The 18799-nt window shown below is 43.3% G+C and overlaps 1 protein-coding gene across 2 annotated transcripts in view; it reads right to left on the bottom strand.

The window, feature by feature from the left end:
• Positions 1-18799, bottom strand: part of magi1b (membrane associated guanylate kinase, WW and PDZ domain containing 1b) — a 113590-nt gene that overhangs the window by 35597 nt on the left and 59194 nt on the right. For both annotated transcript variants that reach the window (XM_076095766.1, XM_076095767.1), the window contains exons 3-6: positions 7028-7147; positions 3915-4154; positions 1309-1534; positions 374-456 (exon numbers count right to left, since the gene is read on the bottom strand). In XM_076095766.1, the coding sequence (XP_075951881.1) occupies positions 374-456; positions 1309-1534; positions 3915-4154; positions 7028-7147 (669 nt within the window). The remainder of the gene's footprint in view (positions 1-373; positions 457-1308; positions 1535-3914; positions 4155-7027; positions 7148-18799) is intronic.

Below are 18799 nucleotides of genomic sequence, written 5' to 3'. Positions count from 1 at the left end.
GGCATCTTGCTCTGACAAACAGCTGAGAGAAGGAGCAGACCAGAGCCACCCAATGACTTCTCGCCATTTTCCGTGACCCAACACTGACACCCAAAGGCTGCTGAGGGAACCGCTGCCCTCTGTGATTTTCAGGACAATACACTGAGAAACAGGAAGTGAAAGGTGTTTTCTAACCCAATCTAAATACAGGGTTAGTTAATTGGACACATGAAAAGGATCTAAAACTAGTGACTTACTTACTGAACAGGTGTTTGTTTCTGATAGTTCTTTAATAACACTGGGTTACAATGGGTTTTGTGTTTGAAAGGAGTGTAACGCATACGTAGAGGATTTTACATAAACACAGAATCTCATAGGTAGCTCGTGAACGTACCATCATCTTCACATTCTTCCAAGGGTTTCTGAGGCTTGTCCATGCACCGAGGGTCTATCCAGGAGGTGGTCTTTGTGTTGTGGCTAAACGGGAAATACACGCAAATAAAAGGACCGTAATGTGTTAGAAATAATGGAAAATGTCCTCATGTCCTCACATCTGGTATGTAGCAATAAGGGCCTCTAAGATGTTGTATAAAGTGCATATTTCTAGATGAAGATTTGCTGGTTTATCGTGAACTAACTTGTTAATGATGTTCATATTAAGTCAACAGGACTGAAAATTAGAGCCTTCATAACAATTTAGCACAAATAACGGCAAAAAGAAAACAAAGAACTCTCCTGTGATCTCTTACAGAAAAAAGCTCTTCCACCATTTACTTTAACAACAGACTGCAGAGAATTAGAGTCTTGAATAAATCAGTGAACCTGGACTATGCTTTAAGAGTATAGTTAACAGAATCTTACACGGTCACAGTACTTATACCAGACTTGGCTCTTTATACTCTGTATTTAGGATGTTTTAGGATCGAGGTCTAATGAGTAATAACAAAAAATAGCAAAAAGGAACCGCTATAAAATGTACCTGTGATACATTTTCTTCCTAAAGTTCTACCGTGCAGACTTAATTTCCCAGTTTCTTATTCAAATCTACGTATTTGCCTTAGAGTATAGTGGCTGCATGTGAATAACATGCTGAAGAAATTAGCAGTGGTCTGGATTTATTCTCCATTATATTGTTTGTGATGTGGGACTTTCATGTCTTTTAAAAGTCCCCACTTCCTAAAGCTTTTAATTAATGTCCACAACAACATATATCACATGAAGCAGAAACATGGATCTAAAACTACAAAGTGAGTACGTAACTGTATGAAAGCCTTGTTTCTATACTTGACGTCAGAGTAAAAAGTGGAACTTTGCCTCCTGTTAACTTACTCTATGAAGTAGACCTCTCCGTTCTCGGTGTAGGCCATCTCCCAGTTGTCGGGCAGCGTTCCCAGAGGATCCTCCGGGGGAGGATGGCTCAGGTGAGAGTGTGACTGCTGAGTGCTCTCCGTGGTGGCCGATGGTGAGGGGGTTCTCCCAATGTAGGGCGGGTCACTCTTGCGGGGGGCGAAGGGGCGCACTGAGTGAGGAATCTCGTCTAATTCACTAGAATCTCCTGCGGAATTTAAGGCAAACGTGACAGTTTTGGTTAAAAGGATGCTGAAACACTTACACGTTCAAAAAGTAGCAGTGGAAACAATTTGGGTTCCACAAAAGCAGCCTCAAAACCCCAAGATGTCAACTAAAAACTGTTTTCGGAGAAACGATTGTATGAAAAATCTCATTTACCTGTGCAGTGAAGAGTTAATTCCAAAAGATGGTAGTAGTTGAGTTTTTAGAAAGCTTCATCTAGCCTCGGTCCAAGGACCTTCCAAAGCATTCAGATAGTTTTATACCTAAAATCACTGTGTTACACTCACGGCTGTAGAGACATTTACTTCAGTTAAAAACTGCCGAGTGGGCAGTTCACACCTACAACCGCGGCGTCTGAAGTGCTAGCACCTAATTTCCTGTTATCTCATTTTCACACTCACACTAGACTGGCCCCCTCGTAGCTAACGCAAGCACAGGCGGCAAATAAACAACTTTCGGTCCCACCTTCTCAAAACACATGGCAGAAGCAGCTTTATGGCTGAGTCAACCTCCATATAATGCCATACTGACCTACTAACACACAAGAGGAGGTATCCAAACATGGGCGAATATTAACACTCAAAAACAATTAGAGCCCCTTTAAATAAAAATAAAAAACAGCACTGATGTCAGCATCGTGCTACCAAACATTTTTAAAATCATCTCATAAAATCTCCCTCTAATTCACCAACACCAGTGACCTACCAAGTACTAACGGGATCATTAAGCCTGGTTACAAAAATGGAGGTTGCTCAGTCATCCACCCTCTGCTGCTTGCAGCCAGATGGCACTATTTTACATTTTTTGACGCATAGATACAGGCAGATGTAGTCAAACCCAGAGACCACTTACTTACCAATCAAAGAAGCTGTTGTGTTCTGCTGCCTCTCACCACACCAAAGTGCTCTCTCTACCTCCTTTGTGCTCTTTCTCCTATTTCTTCATGTTTATGAGCTTATCCTCCTTCACTAAATCCTCCCTGGCCTCTCTTCCTTTCTCCGTCCAATCCCTTTTCAGACTTGCCCACTTTGCTTTTTCCCGGCCACTCCCTCTTTTCTATTTAATTTCCTGCTGCCTTGTCTCCACTTGCATTGCCTCCCACTTCATCCATCACAACTAAATATTCAGTTTGTCTCTGCTTACAAACCGAGCTGCAGAAAGCCGCTTTCGCATTCCGGTGTTATAGTCCAGAACAAACAGAACACAGCATGTTCTCAGGCTGCTGTTGAGGACGGCTCTGCAAGCAACTGCCTGTGTACTCACTGACTTCAGGTCTGTTTGTTTTAAAGGTGTCGACACCAGCTGAAGAAGCATGTGAGTCATGGTGTAAGTTCTGCAAAAACATACAACTACAGCTAGAAAAGGACAGCAAGCCAACAATAAATGGTCACTTGACGGTTAGTTGCCGGCAAAATTGTGAAAAGGTAGAAAAACCTGTGAGAAACTAGCTCGCCTGTACACACTGTGTGCCGATGCCAAATGTGGCACTTCATATTGGCTGTTGCCTGTGCGACACTGCACAAATTTGATTTAATGTGGACTATGGTACCAGCATAGTTCCATTCTGGTATTTTGTAGCCAAATAAATGAAAATTGTGCCGAAATCCATTAGAGGCAGGCTGTTGTTTTCACCTGGCTTCAGAATGCGTTTCAAATGTGCCTTGAGTGACACGTTATTGGATTTCATCTCCATGCTCTCAGAGTGGAGCTGCTCAACAGAAGAGAAAAATGCACATCTGTGCTCAACTAAACAGCCAGAGAGAAAAAAAAAGGACTGTGCAGGCTGCTCAGTAGCCCAGTTGAACAATCGACTCAAACGACTGTACTTGTGAGGTTTAGCATACACTTTGCATTTCAATGATGCGCGGTCTGTCCTAAATAGTTTTGGGTGTGGTGGGTTGCTTTCATCATCAATTCACCTATCAAATATTGCCTGATTAAATCAGCTGTTTAGTCGGTCTCAACAGTCTTTTGTGATGTCTCCAAATTCCTTGTTTTGTCAACTATACAAAAACCCATTTACGTAAAGGCTTATTCCAGCTGTTTAGTATTTCATCTGTTCAAAATTGGGGGGACCTGAAGCACAACGGCGAGAGATATCCTGACATGAGTCCTTATCATGGATCAAAACAATGGATCCTACATTTCCCATGATGCAACGGGATGATATATATATATATATATATATCATTAGACCCTACCTGACTGCTAAACGTCCAATTCCCTCAAACTTTGAAGGTTGTAAATTAAAACCCTGATGACATCATCACAGTTATTTTCTCAGGCATGACAAAAGCTCCCTCGACAGTCACAGAAGATACACCCCCCCCCCCCTTCATCGGCCTCCTGCCCGCTACACATACCTGTAAAGCTACTGTTCATGTCAGGGAGGTCCTCGTCGTCCTCCTGCGGCTCTCCAGGCACTAGTCCAGCATTGTGCATGTCATTGTAGGACTTGCTGCGTCGGGGAGTGGAGTGCTGCGAGCCCGGCAGGCTACCGCTGAGCCCGTCTGGCAGTGGGGCATCACCGCCGCTACCGCTACTGTTAATTACTTTCCCACTGGGGGGCTGCACCGGTGGCTTGGGCGTCCCATAATAGTTTCCTAGGCAACAAGAGGAGGAGGCAGGGATTTAAAAAAAAAAAAAGAGACGGAGAAAAGAAGGGTATGTTAGTAGGAGGGGTTAAAGGGTTGTGAGTGTGGCTTTAGTTAAAGCCGTTGTATGCAAATGGAGACACTGGGTTTCTGTGGGAGAATGTGAATCTCTGAAGCAAAGCTAAACTTCTTTCTTGTTCGAGCCAAATAAAGTTCACAAACTAACACAAACTAGAGAATGTTTTACTCAAATGGTGTTCCTCAAACAATATTACATAATTTGTCCACTGTTAGACTCAAGTAAGTTGATATTTTGTGAGTCAGAGTTGATACCAAGAAATGTTTTGCATTTGGATACACAAGTACAGTGGTAGTTTTCTTCCCAATAGTTCATTTCTGAAGACATTTAGTGCAGCAGTTTGCAGCCAAATTGTTTTCCAGTGCCAGAACAACATTTCAGCTAAACTGACGAGAGGATAAAACATGCAGAGCTGATTTCTTTGTCATTTTAATCCAAAGTTAGAGCAGGCAGACTTAAGGAGACGGTACCAATCCGAAAACCAGAATATAAAGCCAACATCTTAATGCGACAGCAGCATCCAAAACATAAAGGCAATGGAAAAATAAATCTTCTCGTCCAGGTGGCAAAGTTACAGTCAAAAGATAAAATTGGCAAACTACAACTTAAATGGAGAATAAACTTTTTTTTCACAGCAGACATCTTGGCAGGTCTTAGCAGGAAGAGCACATGGGTAATTGATAACAATAATAATTAATACCGACTCGGCCATTAAAAAGCTTTATTAGCAGTTTTCAAAATAGCTTTTCTATGATAAAACCTGTCCAAACATTTAGAGTGCCAACAAACATGTTATTATTGTATTTCTGGACCAAAACACAAGATAATGTGACTGTTGAAGACGGTAAATATGCTTGTATACAGTTAGTAAAACCCATGGTGAGGCATGGCGATGGAATTACTAATATTGGATGTTTTTGCTCGTCTGTACTTTCACACAACACAGTTTATACCACACAGACTTGAACTGAAAGCTGGTTTGAACTGTTTGTTTGATTTATTCAGTCATATTAGTGAATTTGAATTTGAATTGTGAGTCTAGCTTGTTTAAAGTATGTCGAAGCCTTTAAAGTGACAGAGCAGATATCTGAAAGCTCCTGATTTCCTCCATACGGTCATCAGTGAGTGAGCAAGTTGCCAGTCAGAAGTTTGCCTGGTTTGCTTCTCCTGGCTTGGCGTCAGAGGGAAATCCATTGTTATGGAACAGTAAACCAGCTGAGTGGACACAGCAGACACTTAATTAAATGGAGATGATACACGGTAGTGTTGTTGTTTACGGTCCTTCCAGTGTGTCGGTAGTTTATCAGCAAAGTGTTGTGTGCTACATGTGACACGTACTTTGTGCCAACGAGTCATCGCCACTGAATTTATCGGCTTTGTTGTCAATGGCAGGTGACAACATAAAATGGACTTCCTGATAAAATGGACGTTTCTTAGCTTCCTTCTTTTTTCGGGAATGGTAAATGCATTCCTTTAGATGCAACAGTTTATCCTGCTGTAGCATCTAAACAAACGCATTTTCAATGGTGGCATCTTGTTTGATCATTTTGCCTTGATTTGAATGTCTAATGTTCATCAGGAACAAACTGTGAGTACAGTTTATGCACTGTATATAAACTCTAATGGCTGGTAGGGAGGCTGATCTCTGCACTGGGAAAGGATTATTGAAAGCGTCTAAGACTAGATAACCCACACATGACGACTAGTTCCACTAACATTTTGTTTAAAGTTTTGCCAGCTAGAAAGGAGCAATAACTGATAACAGGTAGGATGTGATTACAGTAATGTCGCAAGGCAACTGTCAATCACTTATTAGACCGTGATCTGACCTAAAAGACTTATGTGTGTCTGTGTCAGTGCCCAAAACACTAACACTGGCCCAGTACCTCTCTATATATCCAACACCCACCACATACATTTTTCATGAACTTCTTTTTTGTGATGTTGCTTTCATGAAAGACAAAGCATGTCAAGATTTTGACAGCAACCTTTTTAACTCTGCCATCAACTTCTTCTCGTCTACTTTTACTTTCGCCGGAGCGCTCCAGTGTGTCCGAGAGCTACTTTCAACAACCCCCCCCCCCCCCCCCCAGAGAACGGAGGTAAACAGGTTGCTGAGGGCTGTCTGACCTACATTTGTGTTGGACACAGTGATGGCGATAGCGGCGCATACCAAACAAGCGAGGGTATTAGGGTTTGGCCATTTGAGAAAACACAACGCGTCTTCCCGCTGCAATGCAAACTACGACGTACTGAGGAGACTCTCTGTTCATCTGTCGTTCTGCAATGGATTTATTTTTGATGTGATGGATGATCGTCAACGCAAACAGAATCTAAAGTGAAGAATGTTCCCTCCGACTCAAGGGGACTGACAACATCACTTGACAATGTTTTGAGCGCCGGCTGGAGGCAGAGAGGAGACATGGTTCCCTCCTGCTGGGCCGGCAGGTGCACCTGTCCAGAAGCAGGCTGATTGGCCCGGACAGGGACACAACGCGCCCGCTTGCTGACGATGTACCGTGGGTGAGCGAGTTTAAGCACTGGCCGGAGGTACAGAGGGACTTGGTTATTTTCTGCCACGCAAGCTGGCACATCTGTGTAAAGTCAGGTTCAATGCCGTTCGACTACTTAAGCTCGTTCACTTATTGACACACGGAGAGAAGACGAGTGAAACTTGTGTCTGAGAACTCTGAGCCTCGTTTTAAAAGGCCATTGATGTTTGCTGCTGCTGTTCTAGATATCTGAAAGCCAACATAACGTTACATACAATACGTCCGACCAAATGTGCGATTTCCTGATTTACCGTCATACGTTCCTATCTCCAACAGGGTCCCACTCTTCTCCAACTCCAGGAAGTCCTCCACTGGAAGGAAGTTGTAGTCCACGCCAGAAACTTCGCCGTCACGGGGGGTGCGGGTTGTACCTGGACAGCCAATCAGAGACAGAGTGAGAGTTAGCAGACTAGAAAGAATAACAAGGAATAAAAAGGTGAAGATTTCAGTGGCAGCTGGTGTGCAATAATTCACTGGAAGCATTGCTTTCATCTTGGTATTCACTCCACTTCTTGTACTAACAGAAAAGCCATATTCTTCAAGACGTTAGCATCTGACAACTGGTTTTGCCGCCGTTTATTCTAACTACACTTTCCAAATTTCCTGGATTTAAGGTAAATGAGACAGGGGGGTATACATGGTCTGGGAGAGTTTCAATGCCACATAACAATGAGCAATTGTACTACTGGTAGATAAAAATCACATATAACGTGACAGCAGTCTCCATTGTTTGCTGTGATCTTCCTTCACACTGGGGTAGAGTGTGAGGTATCGTAGTAGCACCTCAGTGGGATCCTGCCATATGTGAGGGGAAATGGGAGTGTGTGTGAATATGTATGTGTGTGTGTGTGGTTTTGGCATGTAGCCTGTGTGATTCTAGCACTTGTCTTTAATGACTGTGGACAGTTGGCCAGTGCGGCGTCGATAGTAAACAGCTGAGATAATAGTGAGATGCCAATTTGACTGATGATAAAAGGCCGTCTTTCTTATTGTTTTAAACATTCGGATTTCTTTGCTCCATTCAATCACGCAATCTTTGCCTCACTAGTGCACATTTCTTGCTCGTGTGTCTCACTCTCTACTGCATTTATTGTTTCCTACCACAAAAAAGAAAATATTTCCATCAGTGCTGGAAAAATGGAATAAATGTAAGCATAAATAATCTTTCTCATCTTTGTTCTGACAGACAACAGAGGGCTTTCCCTTGCTTTCCCTCTCTTGATCTATCCTGTCGTGTCTCCATTGGGCTGGTAGGCTATAAGCCGGTAAAAATAGATGTGTGGGGATAAGGGGAGAGGCTCCCACTGCAGCCACGCTCAGTGACACTGGTGATAAATCACAGATCGGTACCCAAACAAGCGTACATGTAGGATACACTCACGCAAGCATACGACACATGTACAAAAGGCATGCGTGTTATCTGGAGACACAAAATCACTCTATTCTTTTTATGTTATCTCTGTTATAAGCTACTGTATGGGCACACACAAGGAGCGCTTTCAGTTCATCACTAGCAACAATACTTTGGCGCCCTCAAACTTCCAAACTTTGGGGCCAGACACTCGTGCGGCAAGAGGAAAATTGAACGAAAGTCAAACAAATCCCATCTGAAGTCTGTCAAACCAATAAGTCGGTCCGCTCATTCCCAGGCACCGAATCTTTTTACACAACGTCAACCTTGGAGAGTCCTCAGCCGAGGCCGAGCCTTCAGCCGACTGTCAGTTCACTTCCCACACAAAAGTGGCCATTGATTGGACTCCATTTAGACACTGCTGCTCTTAGAAAACCAAGTAGGAAGCGGAATTGTGACCAGTGTTTCAAAAGGGATGGAAAAGCAGAGCCTTGGCTCAGACCCAGGGGTGAGACACTATCATCGCTATAGGCCTAATTCATTCAATAACAACCCCCCCCCCCCCCCCCCACACACACACACACAACGAAATTGACCAAGCTGTGAAGTAGAGTAAGAAGGAAAGAGCCTCCTGCCTAGAGTTGGGACTGGAGGAGCCAAAAGACAACTCAAATGCAGAGGAAGCGAGAGAAGGAGTGAGACTACCAAAGCTAAGAGTTAGCATAATCCAGCTACTGGCACACACACAATGAAGCCTTGAGGATTTGCTGTGAGGGTGTAGTGCTGGCTGTCTCATGGCTTAACGGCTGTAACATCTTCTCTGGCTGAGATGGCTGGGTGGGCGTTTAAAAAAATTTAAAAAAAGAACTCATCATTAGCAATTCAAGAAAATGATCAAGGAAACAAGGGTTGAGATATTGACAGTGGTACTGTAGCGCAGGGAGCTCAGAGACACCGCTGCTGCATCGAAACACACACCCCCCCACAAAAAAAAATCTGAAGAAGAGTAGCCTGTTACTGTATAATGCACAACAATAAATGCTCCAGGACTGTATGTGCTTCAAAAAAACAACAAAGGTAAGAAGAAGCAAAGTAATTTCACTGTCATGCCACTGGGTCTCTGCTGTTGCTAGGGACAACCCAGGAAGGATGGGGGGGGGGGGGGGGGGGGGAGAGAGAGAGAGAGAGAGAGAGAGGGACAGAGAGAGAGACAGAGGTGGGGAAGCTGCGAGGGCAAGTTTGTCCTCCAGTGATGACGCAGTCCTCTACACGGTCTCCTCTGGCTTCACAACTCCCTTTTTCAATTCCATGACAGAACTATGAAGAACCACAGAGTATGAGAAAGCATAAATGATGCATACGCAAATACAATGAGAGTGGGAGAAGGCTGGAGAGATACTAACAGAGAATAAAATGAATATACATTAATTGCTTGCTATATTTTTAATGCTATGCCTGCAAAACATAAATTCTGAGGACTGGCCAAAATGAAAGCCTCAACTTCTTATTTGTCTTATACAGTGTTTCCAATTTATCCCTTCATGACACCAATATTGCTCAACAAGCGCCAACCAGTCTGCCCTTTCACACAGGGAGTGTTTGTATGTTATATTAGAACACAATATAATGTGTGGGTGTTCACGTTATTGTGTCCACCCCCTCAGTACAGTATGCTGTCAGTCGGGCTGTACATTTTAACATTTGGGAACCTGAGTGCATAACTGTACCGCTGACCAAAAGAGTGCACTTTATTTAAACATGTACAGTATGTGGAATACTAATTAGGCAGATTTGAACATGTATGATTTAAAACACGGTGTGTGCACATGCTGTTGGGTTCAAAACACCAGAAAAATTATCTGCATTTGAACACTAGTGCTTTATGTCAAATCTGTTTTCATACTGGGTGAGGGTCGACTACATGAACGTGAACTTTCCATAGATGAAGGCTGCTTTTTAGGTGCAGTAAGAGTTTTGTAATTTGTGTTTTAACATTTAGCTCTACGTAACCACACATTATAATCGGTTCTGTGCCCCCCTCTCTGTGTCTATCCTCTGGCCCGTCCCTTCACACAGATGAGGGCACAACGCTGAGCCACGTCTCCCTTCAGGCGATCCAGCAGAGGGTTGACTCACATACCAGCAGCGTGATGTGGTGCGGGTGCATGTGGACGGCTTGTAATGGTACAAAAGGGGGTTGGGAAGGAAACACCTACTGCTATAATCAGCAGCTGTTCCACCCCCTGCCAGCCAACACATACACATGTACACGTGCACACACACACACACACACACACACACACACACAATAGGGAGGAGGTGCATGGACACCAAATGGCATGGTCTGGAGCTAAACGGGAGCTGAGGGTGGAGGGTAATCACTTAATGCACCCATCTCCCCCTGCACACACACACACACACACACACACACACTGGGAGAACTGTCCCGTCTCTGCTGTGAACCACCTATGGTGACTCGATTGGACCCCCACAATGAGAGCTCAGCCCCTCTGCACTGTATCTACAGTTACTGATCACCAAATAACCACGTTGTAGTTCAGGCGAACCACATCACAGCCACACCACAAAAGGGAACCGTGTCACCACTACTACCTTCATATCACTTGTTTATCCCTCTGTCCTATCCCCCCCATCCTGGTGTTTATGTAATTAATTCCATTAATTGGCCACATTCCAGCATGAATGTGGCCAAAATAGACACTTGGCCAGTGGGAAATAGGTTTAAATGAGTCTCTAGTGAGCGAGAGTAAGGGCACTTTCCGCACTATGGCAAAACAACACAAGCATTGTTATGTGTGTGTGTTTGAAAAGTTATCATGGAAACAATCAAAGCTCAAAGCTTGCAAAGAAAAATTGCTACAAGTATACGCGTTAGGGACATCTTTACTATGTGGTGTCCCCCAGATGTTCATTCCTGAATGGGTCAAAGCTGCTACCATCATTCCTCCGATAAAGAAGCCAACAGGATTAGATTCCAGACAATTACTCTCACAGTAGTCATAATAAACTGCTTGGAGCAACTACAGTAGTTATAGAAGGCATAAAATTCAGCCTGTCCATCTCATTAGATCCCTCCAGCTGCCTTATTGCGCCAGCTTTCTCAGCTGATGCCATGATTCCACTGCCTGGTAAGGCGGCACTCGACTCGACTCGTGTCCTGTTCTCCATCTGTTTTCCACTGCAGGTAGTACCCGTTCAGTGGAGGCAGCGCTCTCAGCTAATCGGCATAGCGCCTCCGTATGAAACTGTCTTGAAATCATCTTCAAAAGGACACTCACTGAATCCTTTCATCGGCAACAAAACAAAGGGACATCAGGGTACGGCGTAGTTTTGTTGGCTGCAATTTTTTTGAAAACATCTGGGTCAAAAGAATAAAAAATTTAAAAAGCAGTCGAATTGCGTGGCTATTTAAAAACTAAAGGTTTGTGCAGGATGCTGCACTGGTGACAATTCTCTCTGACCAATCAGTGGTGTGCAGTGTTCTTCTAGCATCAGCTCAGCTTGCCTGGAACCTCGACTGAGGGGGTTCCAAAAAAGTACCAGGTACTACACAGTTATAATGTATAATGTATAATGTATAATAATAACTTGCTTCTTAAGGTGATTGAAACTAATCAGGTGACTGCTGACTTTAACAAGGCCCATCCTGACCAAACCTTACTGGATACCAGCACTTCTGTTGTAGGAGGAGTCAGGAACAGCGTGGACCATCCCATCTTACCTGGACCCACACATCTGGCTATAAAAGTTCAATGGCTCCACTTCTTGCAGAGACAGGCAAGACTACCAACCCTAATCTCGTCTACAATGTAGAGAAGCTCCATTAAAATGAGTCACTAGCTGAAGATCTGGTATGGGGCCTGCAATGCCTCAGACCTCAAGTCACACCAGCACATAACGAGCACAACGGAAAACACAATTCAGGCTTCTCTGCATCCTCAGAGCTTCCCGTATTATACAGGACCCCTGACATCCTTCCCACAATGCATCCATTTCTCTAGCATCTAACCGGGAAAACCCTGTTTCTCTGTGAAAGGGTTCTTTTCTGATAGCAGACTGGTTGCATAAGGTTTCTATGGTTTCGCACTTATGCAACTTGTTGTATGTAGATCTTATATTCCAGCCACTATCACTGGGGATGAAAAACTAAAGCCCGAAGAAGAGAACAGTCAGCAATTTGTTGTCAATGCTGTTTAGTTGGCTCCGTCCTTCTGTTGAACTGCAAAAGTAACCAGTGATAGTGAGAGAAGCCGTGTACATCTTACTTCCTCACAGTTCGATTTGGAGAACTGGTTGTGAAAAGATGTTTTTTGCCACACTCACTCCTTTGTGCTCAAAGCATAATATTGCCTTCCACGGCCATGGGCCATGAAATATTATGTCGTATGTAGGCTACGTACGTATGACGTAGCATTGTTTGTCAATAATTACATTTGGATTAAAGTATACTATGCAGTTCTGTTTGTGAATGGTCATGAAAATTGTATTATGGGTCTTTGAAAAGTTAAAGAAAAGTTTGGAAATTGTGTGTGAACTCTGATATTTGCACACATTCAAAACTCCACTCTGTGATAGTATTAACGAAAAAGTCAAAACCAATTGTTTTGTTTATTCAGTCAGTATTTAGACGGTATTGTTGCCTTTTGATGGCTCTCCATTTACTGTACTCCGACTTCCAAGGAAACGATATTGAATAAAAAAGTAACATGTTAGCCTACGTCTGATTTATTGTCGTTATAAAAGTGAAATGTATGGTTCTGTTAGATCGCTGCCGCTCCATAAACACACGTAGGTGCAGGAGAGGAAACACTTTTAGACCGCAGGCTAAAATTTGAGTTTTTAAAAGGCTGAATGGCGACTAATTTATATCAATTGAAGCCAAATATTTTGTTAGATAAAAACAGTTATTACGTTTATCTTTTTTAGTAAATTTGGACTTTCGGACAATGGAGTGAGGTAATTACAGAGAGGAGGACACAGCACTGCTTTGCTCACTGCGTGTGTTAGAGAGAGAGAGGGAAGTAGGATGCCGGTGGACTATTGCGTGCCATGTTTCTGTAAGTTATTAATAATAACAATAATTAGAATGTCAATGTTATGAATGAAGCTTTGAACTATTTAGTTCATCCGTAGTAGTTACCCATGTGGTCTTAACTCTCGTTAACAAAAATAATGCAAATGCGCCATTTCAGCATGCTTTGGTTTTAAAGCAAACAGAGAAAGAGAGCCAGAAAGGATTTGTCAGCTCTGCGATGAACAAGTTGGGACTTCAGATGGAAACACCACAAGTCTCTTCTCACATCTTAAAACTCACCACCCAACAGAATACGTGTGTGCAACTGACTGCATTCACAATAGCCAGCCGGACCAAAACTCCCCTCACGGTGAGCCATCGACTGTGGCCACTTACATATGTGTCTCCAGTCCATAGACATTTACATTTCTGTCTGTCTCTAGCTTTAGCTTTTTTTTTTGGACCACAATTTTTGTATATTCTTTTTCAATATCATCAGACGGGTATAGTTTCAATATGCCCAACCCAAATTGTGGGCCTTTGATTCTGTGAGTTGGCCAGTTTTTCTGACACTTAGTGGTCAAAAATGTACTCCGGCACATTAAAACATGAATTCGATCATAAGTAGATCTGAATATGTAGCGTACAGTTGCAAGATAAAACGCGCTACAAACCTGCCGAACTCAAATGTTAAGTCAATATACATAATGACACAGAATTTGCTTGCGACAGTATTTTGCCGTGACAAACGCTAATACCAAGCATCATCCCCTCCACACGGTGTCGTAGCACTGGGCTGTTCACCGACAGAGAGCATCTGGTTCCGCCATGATGTCTTTCAAACCACAATCAATACACGACAACAAACGGTGAAAAGCCTCGCTGTGACCTTGTCCTCCCCGGTTGGTCTCCACTGCCACACAGCTCACAGAGGATCAATATCAAATTGTCTCCTTTCTGTCACCTTCCTGTCAGCTCAACTGAATTGACTCAACTGAGGTGGTCATATCTAGGTTCAGAGATAACAATATAGTTTGTATTTTTGCTTGTATTGCCGTATTGATTGCCACATGCAAACATCAACATCAAATAGCTAGTTATTCCAGTCAGTTGTCAATATGAGTAATAATAACATCTATAGCTATACCTAGCTCTCCTACAAAGCTTCCACCTGTGAAAGCACAGACATCCATTTCCTTCTCACACTCTCTATTGGATCCATGGGTCACCTCTCCAGCTAGTGCTGAACAACATTGAGCCTCTTACGCTACTTTTATGGGAATAAATTAAGGGTAAAAGTGTTTGTATGTCTTGCACTGAACAAACCACCCACATGCAAATCCCGAAATAGGCTTCAGGATTTAAATACTGGAAAACAAAATGGATCGCTTGAATGCACTTAATATAAGGACGATCTTCACCCCTTCCCCTCTTCCAGCACAAACAGCACTCACTGGTAGACAAACCCAGAAACTCATCTATATTTAATTGATGTCAGACTATTTTAAGGGAGCTTCTGCCCTTCTAGTGGCATGACACACTCAGACTAAGGCTGCTGACATTTGTGAGGGCAGAGGACGACGCTAACATTAGATTAGACAGTACAATGACGTTACACGAAAGACCAAAATTATTATATTATTCAATCAGGTGTCACTGAAACATATTCCACAATGCGATAAAAGACAGAGGTAAATTATGACCAACCGAGCTATATTTTTCAGAAAGACAGAAACGCTAGCGGGCGGGGGGGGGGGGGGGAGGAAAATGTGCTCAGTTCAGAGTTTAAATGATCTGACGCATCAAAACACATGAAAACGTGAAGGGAGGCTGTACATGCATGCACACAGCCACAACCTATAGCTTCTAAAAATAACCATGTGTGAAGAATCTGTTTTATTTCCTGCGCTCGCGTTCTCCCAGAGCAACAGAGCACCCTGGGCCTGACATCCCCGAGGCCTGGCCTCGCATTTTAGCTGTGACCTACATTTAGTTCCCTCCACAAGGACAATGCTGGGCTTGACTCCTTGGACGACTTTGGGTTTATAGCTGGGAGCTGGGGAGTTAACTCGCTTGACATCTTCTTTGGATCCAGTCTGGTGGTGTAGTTTGTCATTTTGTATAAGTCCGACTTCATCTTGCTTGAAATGCAGCGTATTTTTGTGCTTAAAAGATGCGAGGGAACCGGACTGAAATACTTCTTTCATGTTCGTACCAGGTTTCCTTCGCTTCTTGCGGACCCCAAAACAAAGGCCGAGCATGACTTTGTGCTGGTTCCACCAAATGAAATAGAGATCCAGGTAACTGTGTCCTGATATCCTAGAACGTCACCGCTCAACACAGTGAAAACTAGTTCGACGAAGGCAAGCTGTCGCAGCAAAACATCCATATTCATATTTGTTTGTCTTGGAGCAAACAAATATCAAAAAAAGCAGCTGATATTGCACGTCTTCTTTGGTGAATTCTTGCTTTGAGGTGACAAAACAGACCCTCTGTGACATTATACACACTAACGGTCATGTAGATATTTGCTCGAGGAGCTTGTTCTGACCCCAGGGCTCCGAAGACTTTGAGGGGAGTATCGCTGAAAGATCGCTCCACCCAAAAGCAAATTTTGTCAATATCCATATATAAGAGGAACATAATGAAAACATGAATAAGAGGGGATTGTCACTAACAACCACACAAAGGATCCGACGTAAAGGAAACTGGAACGGTGAAGGAGTTTATAACTAACTTGGATTTATCTAGAACATCTCTCTGCCTGAAACTGGCTGTGACCAATGTTCACACTCTGCACCAATCACTCTGACCGCCTCACACATGTCGGTGTGTCACTGATGATGATGATGATGGTGACATAACGGCATCATCCGTTAGAAAAGCAAGACCAATTGGGTTAATGCACACAGACCCTGGGCGTCACGCAGTACGTTATATATCGCAGTATCGTGCACCCTGCTGCGATCTCTGTATTTGCAATTAGCACATTTTTGGAGCACGTATCCAGTATGATAATGTTTATGAAATAGTCTCAATGTGGTTATGGCCAGTTGAACCTGGAATTACTTAACATAAGAAAGGGGAGGTGACTTGACCAAATGAGTTAGTCTGGCTCTTAAGAAAACACACCTACCCAAACACTGAGACATTACTCTGCATAAGCTAAGAAGACAAAGATAATTAAGACATTTGCGTGTGAGTCTGATCATTTCAATCACATTGAGACTCAAAAGAGAAATGACTCGACTCCGGACTGAAAACTTTACAGGATCTCAAACACCAAATAATGTAGCCTTTTCCATCACAATCCATCTTTCCATTAGAGGCAGGCCTTTAGAGTATGCCCACACTCCACCAACAGATACACACACTTCAGTATGACCTAGATACAAATTGTCTTCAAAAGTCATCGGGTTCAGAGAAACGACGTGTTCGGGGAGGCTGAAAACACCCAGAATTCAGAGCACTGAGGGTTCATTTCTTGGGCAATTTGATTGAAATTGAAAATAACACACAAACAAAACAACAAGGGGGAAAGGATGATGTCATAGAACATATTCACCAAGGTGAACTGAACAGTGCCATGAGTGAAAAGTAGGCCATCATAAATGTGTTTGGTAATGATTCACTATCATAATTGTTCTATTATTAGGCCCAGCTATTCTTATTCGGCTTGTGGTCTGATCTACTTAGGTCATTCAGGACAGCAGGTATTTGAAAGAGTGCATTTTAAGCAGTTGTGTGACTGACGTCGACACAATGGCAGCACTCAGACTCTGACGGTGTTTTGGGGATTATTTTTCCGTTTTTCACAAGACGCATGAATCATTGACAAACAGAGTTAAATGTATGTGCTAGGTTAGAGAAGAAGCTGCTTCAAATCATTTTCATGAGCATGACCCGGTGGATAGCACAGGCAACTTGTGGTGCTCACTGACTCTACTTCCTCTACTGACTCTTCTTCCTCTCTTTCCTCCACTTCCTCTCTTTCCTCTTCTTCCTCTACTTCCTCTTCACCCCTCCACTTCAATCTTTCCTTTCTACTCATGTTATGTTTGCTCCCTCTTCTACTGGCCCGTCACATTTGTTCCATTCCCTTAAATTTGCAACACCAGAAAAATTTAAAAATTCTTTTAATCTTTAAGCCACTACTCCGTTGTTCAAACAAAGAATATTAAGAAAGTTAAGAACACGGACTCCTCCGCCCGGCCTCTGATCTGCTTGTTTGTGTTTTCTGGGGCTCCGGTGTGTTTGGCAGATGTGACGACTGCCTGTGTGGCCGGGCAGAACGGTTCCTGCTTGGGTTTGACTGGAAGACAACTGTGGGGTTTTCCTCAATCCGCAAACTGAGTCCTGCCAAAAGCCCAAACTCCACTGATTACGATGATGTCATGTGAACCACAGGTACGCAGAATAACTCCTGCTTCATTGCTATTGGCTCCCACACTCATTCAAATGACCAGCAGTACCAAAATCCAGATGTGACAAAAAAATGTTGGGTTGTGGCTAATGCACACTCTGCATACTGGAGGCTACAGGGAATATTATTGGATCTATTGTGTCCTAACCAACACTGATCACCAATATAAACAATTAAATGCCATATTGATACATATGATCAATGGATTTATGCTCAAAAACAATGCAGCAGAATGAGAAATATCCTCTTATCTATTCTATGCATTCCTCTTCCTTGTCAAAAATTGAAGCCTACATTACCCACGATGCCACCCAACTGCTGACAGTTTGAGGGTGCTACGCTGGAGACGGCTAATGTACAGTAGCATCGAGCCGCTGGCCTCAAACGGAGATGAGACGCAGGTTACAGGGGGCAGGTGAGGTCACTACTCCTGTACAGACTCTTTGCTTTCACTAAACAATCGGCGTCAACATGCAAACGTCAGGAGTCTGGGCACGTCTCACGTGAGAAAGTGTAGCGGCGGGGTGAAGCAGTGGGCCAATGTGATGACAGCTCTGGCTCCCTCTCTAATAAAGATGGGTGCCTCAACACATAGCAAGCACATGCTTTCCCTTAGTCCTGCCTTGTATTAAAGCGAAAACCAAAAATTGCCCCGTGCAATGAATCGTGCTTCTTTGAAATGAAATGCGATGACTGCGTTACATTAAAGGCAGGCCCAGTAGAGGATTGAATGTCTTTCAAAGACTCCAGTCGTTTCACTTCCAAGTCAAACTCATTGCATGCGTGCCATCTAGTTATCATCCTGCACATTAAAGTGCACGATGGAACTGTGCGACAACACAATGTTCCACAGTTTCTCAGTAAAAAAAAGAAGCTATTTTACTCTGGTTTTTGGCTTATGACAATGGAGGCAACACACATTAAGCATGTGTATACCATACAGTCACACCTATTTGTTTTGGGCGTATATCCGGCAGACACGGTTTTACAAACTGACTGTATTTGGCTGGTTATGTTGGGTTTACTGTTGCATCTGCCTGGCTGAAATAAGCAGCCATATAAAGGGTACTGTATGTAGCTGGAGGATGATAATAGAGACACAACATGGGTTGTGGCCCTGCCTTGAATATCTGGCAACATTCATTGACCCGACTGTTGTGCAGACGTTATTACGGAAGCATTCCTCTAAATCTCCACAATAAACATGCTCTGAT

This window comes from Anarhichas minor, unplaced genomic scaffold (assembly GCF_050575085.1).
Source record: "Anarhichas minor isolate MPS153535 unplaced genomic scaffold, ASM5057508v1 ptg000021l, whole genome shotgun sequence".
Taxonomy (NCBI): domain Eukaryota; kingdom Metazoa; phylum Chordata; class Actinopteri; order Perciformes; family Anarhichadidae; genus Anarhichas; species Anarhichas minor.
This window is presented reverse-complemented; position numbering and strand designations above follow the sequence as displayed.